Genomic DNA, 7,277 nt, shown 5'->3' on the forward strand with positions numbered 1-7,277 from the left:
AATCTTAAATTGCTGTTACCGGGGATCGCGTTTATGTGGTAGGGTTTCAATCTTCTGAGTCCTTATTACATGTCTGAGACATAAAAGAAAACTTTTTTTAAATATAACTCTATTCTAATATTTGACATCTTAACTATCACGATATAGTCATTAACTTTACATCATCATTACTATAGTCCTTAGCAATATTAATAGTAATTTATTTTATTTATTTTTTTATAAATTTTTTTAATTTTGTAAAAATATAAACCAAAATCATTAAAATGGTGGCAATCTAAAGAATATAATAAGGGTTTATTTACTATTCTTTTCAGCAAAATTTTTTTAAAGAATTATTTATATCAAAATAAATTAATACAGAAACGGATTAAATTATCAATTTCAATTCTCTCTAGGTACTAGTTCCAATAGATTTTCCGATAATCACTAAAACAGAAAATGGGCATGCCCAAATTCAGCTAGTGAAATTTCATCTTTGCACTTAGCCTACACTTTTTTGTTTGGTAAATTCTACGGTAGCTATAAAATTTTTTCAAGATAACGTACATAAAAATTCTTAATTAGTAATATTTAAACATGTGTTTAAATAATAAATTTATTTAATAATAAATTATTATATTTGTTACATTTAAATAAGTTAAAGAGTATTTAAGTCAAAACTAAATAAATTAAAATTTAAAAATAAAATAATAATATTATATTAATATATTTTTTATATTTTTAATTTTATTATTATTAATATTTAATTATTAAATTAATATATTATTTATAAATATTTTTATTTATAATAAATAAAAATTATTTAAATATAAATTATATTTTACTCAAAACTAAAAATTTATAAAAAAATAATAGAAACATAAGATAAAAAATATAATATAATATATATATATATATATATAATAATAATAATAAGATTATATAACAAATAATATAAATAATATAATGTTAAATAAATTATATATAATAATTATTTTAACTTAATATATGTTTTTTTATTAATATAAATTTTTTTAATTACAGTACCCATACAAAAATTTTAAAGGTAATACAACACACTTTTTTGTTTTCGGACCAAAGTTCCGTTAGATATAGGAGCCATTGAATATCGTGTCCAAGGCTTGTAGTTGGACCAACCAGGCTTCAATGTTATGTTGGGCCCAACCCAACTATGACCTATTGAAATCCTCAAGAGGGAAATTTTACAATTAGTAAGAAGATTGTGATTCTGAGAGAAGGTCCATGTTAGATGACAGACCACAATCCAATTATGACTAAACTCTGTTGGATTTGTCCCTATTGATCTTGACAACAGCAAAAGACTATCAATTGCATTGGACATTTTGCACACCTGACCATGACAACAAGCGAAAAGGCCCAAATGGTGGAAATTAGAAACAGCTAAGCCTAATCTAAATCTATTCCTGCACTTTGCACACGCATACACACGAGCAATGCAAAAAAGTCAAATACTGTTTCATGTTAGTACAGTAAAGCCATCTTATCTAAAATCCATTGGAAGCCAGCTCTTAATCCAATTATTTCAATAAAAATAGCTATTCTTGTTCTTAACTAAGTCTCTCTCTCCACTCTATTTTTTCCCTTAAAAATCCACATTTTTGCTTGCACCATATCAACAACGCATTATAATACAATATTTAAATCGAAAAAAAATAAAATGATTGATTGAGCGGTAGACATTAGCAGCAGCTTAGAAAGAAAAACACGAAGATTTTGAGCGGTTCAAACGAAAAACAAAACAAGTAACATAGGAATAGGAGTGGAGGAATGAGGATTCAACAAAGAGAAAGAGCTTTCGTTCCATCCAAACGTAGCGGGATGCTTGCATTCTCCCTCTTCGTCTTTTCTTCCCTAATCCTCCTCGTTCAAACCTCTTCTTCATCCCATATTTTCGACCCCGACATCAACCTCTTCGGAGATGCCCACGCTATTGTCTCCGACGGCACCACCCGCGTGGCTCTCACGCGCCCTTCGCCTTCCTCCTCCGGCCTCCTCCTCCGCCGCAAGTCTTTCCCTTTCTCCCACCACACTTCCTTCTCCACTCACTTCTCCTTCTCCGTTTCCCCCGCCGCCGGCGATGGCCTCATCCTCGTCCTCGTTCCCGGCGATTTCTCCGGCGCGTTTCGCGGGAACGACTCCTTCGGGGTCTCTCTCGATAGCAAGTACGTCGCCGTCGAGTTCGATACGTCGAAGGATGACAATGTGGGTGATGTGAATGCGAATCACGTTGGCATTGATGTGGGAAGCCTCGTGTCTGTGGCCGTTGCGAATGTTTCTTCTGTGAATTTGGTTCTCAACAGTGGAGAAAAGTTGAATGCTTGGGTTGATTACGAGGGTCGTTCTAAGGTGTTGGAAGTTAGGTTAAGCAAATGGGGAGAACCAAGATCTTCTCTTCCTATTGTTTCTCATTCCATTGATTTGTTTGAGATATGGGGTAGGAATACTGTGTTTGTGGGTATAAGCTCTTCCAATGGTGCCAATTCGGTGCAGGTTGTTAGTGTTTATTCTTGGAAGTTTAGTTTAGGGAAGATTTCAAGTTCTTTGCATTCTCTACCTGCGGATCCTAGAAATTTCTCTGATCATGGTGTTAATGATGAGAAGAACAAGTTTTGTACCTTAACAGTTCTTGCTAGGGTGATTTTTGGAACCGGGTGTGTTGCTTTGGTCACGTTTATGGTGTTGTTTATGTGGGTGATATTTTTCCAAAGGCGTGAAGAAGAGTCTCTTGTGAAAATCCCTGGCCATCCTGTCAGGTACGAAAGGATTGATGTGGCTGTTGAGAAGAATGCTGGTGATGATGAAAGTTAGAGCATAGGTGATGTTGTTAATAGATTTTCTTAGATGATGTTGTTTTGTTGTTGTTGTTGGGTATGTATGTGATGTGGAGAACACTTTTGTACGAGATTATCATTCTGTAAATTTATTTGAAATTGACTATGTAACATATTTGCTCATCCAGCTTGGGAGCACTTTGATTTGAATCTTGTCGATCTTTTTTTGCACTTTTCAAATTTTGTAATATGTGATTCCTTGTAGAATATAAAATGGCCATGCTTGCATTTGCAAAGTTGCACCTGCGCTATGATAATGTGCTACTTATACTTGTTTACTCCTTCATTATGTTTTGGACTTGAGCGAAATTTTGTTAAATATTGTTAAGGGTAGGTTCTCATTGTAAATGAGAAGGATATATAAAATATTTGTGAGAAATTTAGAAGATATATCAGAGATTTGATTGTAATAGAAAAATAGGAAGGTTACTGATAAATACTTGTATTGGGGAATGGTAAAGGTTATGAGAATGAGAGTGTAAGAGAGATTTTTTGTAAAGAAGCCTAAGATGTTCCGTGAATGTGGTATTTCCTAGTTAGGTGGAAGGGGATGTGATATCCTCCAACAAATTAAAGTAAGGGATGTTGTATTCCCCCCTAACATTATGGCTTACATAATGGGAATTAGGAAATAGCCTCTATCTTCCTTGAAATCCTATATATCCCTTGGTCCCTCCAAACTCCCATGTTCTTTGATTCATGCCAAGAGATCTAGTTACCCAATAGGACAGGTTGCACATGTGGTGAGAATGGAATTTAGATCATGTTCCACAAATGAAAAAATACATTCCCATAATACAGCATCTGCTTTTATTTGGATGCACAATGTAATCATGTGGTAACATGATGAATGACCTCAATCTTGAGAAGTGCATCCAGCTGCGTTGGAATCATTCATATCTATCTTCGTAGTTTTCTTTCCTTGAAAGTTTTGTGCATGTTAATGTTGCATCGCTTTCAAGCAATTGGAATCCTAAATCAATTTACTAGAAAAGTATCTGTCAATGTGAATCCCACTCATCAGTTGTAAAGAATTGACATGATCATTTGTGCAGGACAATGTTCCTATTCTTATTTTATCCACGTTCTTCTTAAGAATTATATATATATATATATATATGAAAATTGAGGTGAGAAAAACGCTAGACATCAACACAAAAGAAATTTGACATAACACAAGAATGATTGTTAGATAGAATAACACTTTAAGCTATTTTACAGTTTTTTTTATCATTAATCCTCTCAACTTCAAGTCTTTCAAACAAAAGGATTGGATTACATTTTGTGGGTTTAGGTCTTCCAATACACGAAGGACATAAAGTTTCCACACTGTTTGCAAGCTTCTTCCATCCATTTAAGGGGCAATTTACTTTTGCTTCAGTTTATGAGCTTTCTATTGTGAGAGTTTGCTCTATTTTTCGGAAATTTGTTGTCATACAGAAACCTCATCGCTATTTGCTTGACTTGCATGGTTTCTTTCTTATGTCTTCCATGGAGTTCATGTTTAGAAAGCTCATAAAATCAAGTGAAAGATATAATGTATAGCATTTAAATGAATTCGTGTTTGAGTGAATTTGACGTCAATCTAAACATGTTAGGTACCTTTTGTTTTCCATTTTTAAAAACAGTTTTTTTTTTATTAAAAGTAAAAAAATTCAATTTTTTTTTGTTAATATGAGTTTTATTTTCATTTTTTAAAATATTTTTTAAAATTGTTTAAATATAATTTTAAAAATTAAAAACTAAAACAGAAACCCCTAATAATTTACAAAATATGGTTCTTTTGTTTTTGGTCCGGAAAATCCATTACAACATTTTGTCAAAATTTCAATTACCAGACAACATTTGGGTCTATAATTTGGGCCAGTGATTCTTGAACATCTCTTTTTGGTGTTTACGCACCACGAACCAAAAACTATAATTGTTGCTGTCCAAGTTTATTTTGTTTTTGACCAAAAAGGTTTTATGTTGTTTCAAATTGTTTGTTACAACCAAACAAGAACAAAAATTGTTAATTCTAAAAAAGTTCCAGTTCTTTCTTTTTGTTTTGTTGAAAATTTTACCCTTATCCTTAGATGAGAGATCATTAATAGAGTTATGTGATAATATAGTCAGAACGAACTTATATTTCTTTAAAATTAAGAGTATTTAACGAATTTCTTAATTTTTATATAAAAATGATAATTTGTTTGACATGGAGCGAGTGAATAATTGTATATCTAATAAGAATAGTTCTATTGTTCTCAAATAATTGTCAGTTTAGAAGTTTTAATTTGTTTTATGCTAGTTGTTATTTTATTTTTCTAAAATGAAGAGTAATTAATACTTTTTCCAACCCTTATATAAAAATCACAATTATTTTGGAACGGGAGAAGCATATAATTTTCTGTAAATATCCTTGTATAAATTTTTAGCAGATTAAATTAGTAAACTATTAATATCAATTGTTGTAAAATGTTAATCATTTTAGAGAAGATATTTTGTTTTATATTATTCATCACTTTAAGGGGAAAATAGTAATTTTTATTTCAATTTAATCTTTATTTTTTGATATCTTTACTAAGTGATAAAAAAAAAGAGAATTTTAATAGAATGAAAACAATACATTCAAAGTTATATTTTCCTAAAATTAAATTATTTGATGAGTTTCTTAAATTTATGCATAAAATTTAAACAGTAAATATTTTTAACACGAATGGAGCACTGTTTATTAAATAAACATGTACTAATTTATTAATAACAAGAATGTTTACAGTACCTAATGTATGTGCATCATTAGTCATTGCACTAAATTAATGTAAATATATATATATTAATATAACTAAGTTTATACAAATGTATGAAAACCGACTTGCCCTTAAGAAACGAGAGGTGAAGATTAACAAGAGATTTTTAATCCTTACTAATTAGTCATTACTTTCACCAATAAGAACGAACAATTATTAATTAATAAATTATTGAAAAATTATAGTGTATATATATATATATATATACATACTAATAAATTATAAAATTATTAATATTCTAATTGAGAGGTATAATTATATTTTATTTTTTAAAACACAACTTCTCGTTTGAAAAAAAGTTAAATTCTTAACTGAAATGCAGATTGATCGTGCATTAAAAAAAGTTAATCACATCATTAGTTAATAAATAAAATACCTAAACCTTTCTTTAAAAATTAAAATATAAAATTTTCAATCTTTATCTAATAGCATTGATTTACTGATGGTATACTAAATGCACCATTTTTTATTACATAAAATATGAATTCTTACCTAACACTCCTCCCCCTACCCAAAAAAAATCTTTCTATGTGAGTTGATATTATGAAAAATCCGATCCATCGAATAACAAGTGGTATTTGAGAATTAATTAAACTATTGTGTTGGACAAAGAAGCAAAGAAAAATAATAAAAATTGATGTATATATTAATTTAGAAAATAAAAATCTAATAAATGAAAGATTTAATTCATAAAACTTGAAAGATTAAATTAGAATTTTACTGATTAAAGTACTTGGTTTTATGAAGATGTGGGTTGATATAACATTCCGACATCCATATTAATTACTATAAGTTTGTGGTAATTTCAAGAGCATTCTGAATGCCTTTAAATCTACAACGTTACTTGAAGAAGTGATTGTTCCACACGACAGGTTTGTAACCCAACATAATCACATTCTTGCCTTTGAATTTGAAACCAGCACTACCCATATGAAAAGATATAAGTTTTTCACACGAAAGGTTTGTGCCCAAAACACAATTGCATTCTTCCACCCAAGTTTTCGTAACAAAGATAATCAGCAATTATTCTTTGGTTATCTTCATTGATACAGTTGATGTTGAAAAGCATCTTAAAAAGGTCTTTCAACAAGAAAAAAAGCTACCTAAGGGAGACTGCTCCATGATTGGTATGAAAAGGTTAACACCACTACTCCATTCCTATTAACCTTTTTAAAATCATGTCTTTCCCCTGTAATATTAAACAGGCTATCTTATCAAAGTTTCGTATTGCAAATTATGTCACTCTCGTTTCATCTAAAAAAATTCATGTCTTTATATTCACAATTAATCGTTTTCACATACATTTCATAAAACCAATAATTTGGATGTGATATTGCTCTACAAACTTATTTATTTTGAAAAGGCATGTGTTTGTTTTGCATTCTTTATTTAAAGAGAGTCAACATGCTTGAAGCTTAAAACTGAAGCAATATATCAATTATCATATCAATATTGGCAAAATGATAACCAATCTTTTGACTGCGTAATCATATCACTCTCTTTAAAGATATTTGTCGGTCACTTCGCTAAAAATCTTTTCCACCTCAAAATTATAACATTTTCATACACAGAAAATCCAAAAGAAAAAGGATTTAATGTTTAAAAGCAAGGCATCTTTAGTTTCAAGTGGTTATATAGC

General features: G+C 30.1%; 1 protein-coding gene across 1 annotated transcript; it reads left to right on the forward strand.

Annotated features, from left to right (window-relative positions):
• The first annotated feature begins 1,640 nt into the window (after positions 1 to 1,640).
• Positions 1,641 to 2,919, forward strand: LOC113849486 (L-type lectin-domain containing receptor kinase VIII.2-like). The gene has a single exon (XM_027479424.1). The coding sequence runs from the start codon at positions 1,789 to 1,791 to the stop codon at positions 2,827 to 2,829; it is 1,041 nt and encodes a 346-aa protein (XP_027335225.1). The 5' UTR covers positions 1,641 to 1,788; the 3' UTR covers positions 2,830 to 2,919.
• The last annotated feature ends 4,358 nt before the right edge of the window (positions 2,920 to 7,277 follow it).

The sequence above is a fragment of the Abrus precatorius genome, unplaced genomic scaffold, assembly GCF_003935025.1.
Source record: "Abrus precatorius isolate BTA unplaced genomic scaffold, Abrus_2018 Scaffold9, whole genome shotgun sequence".
NCBI classification, from domain to species: domain Eukaryota; kingdom Viridiplantae; phylum Streptophyta; class Magnoliopsida; order Fabales; family Fabaceae; genus Abrus; species Abrus precatorius.

Coding starts and splice junctions, on each gene's coding strand:
- LOC113849486 (XM_027479424.1), top strand. CDS start 1,789: ATGAGGATTCAACAAAGAGAAAGAGCTTTCGTTCCATCCAAACGTAGC.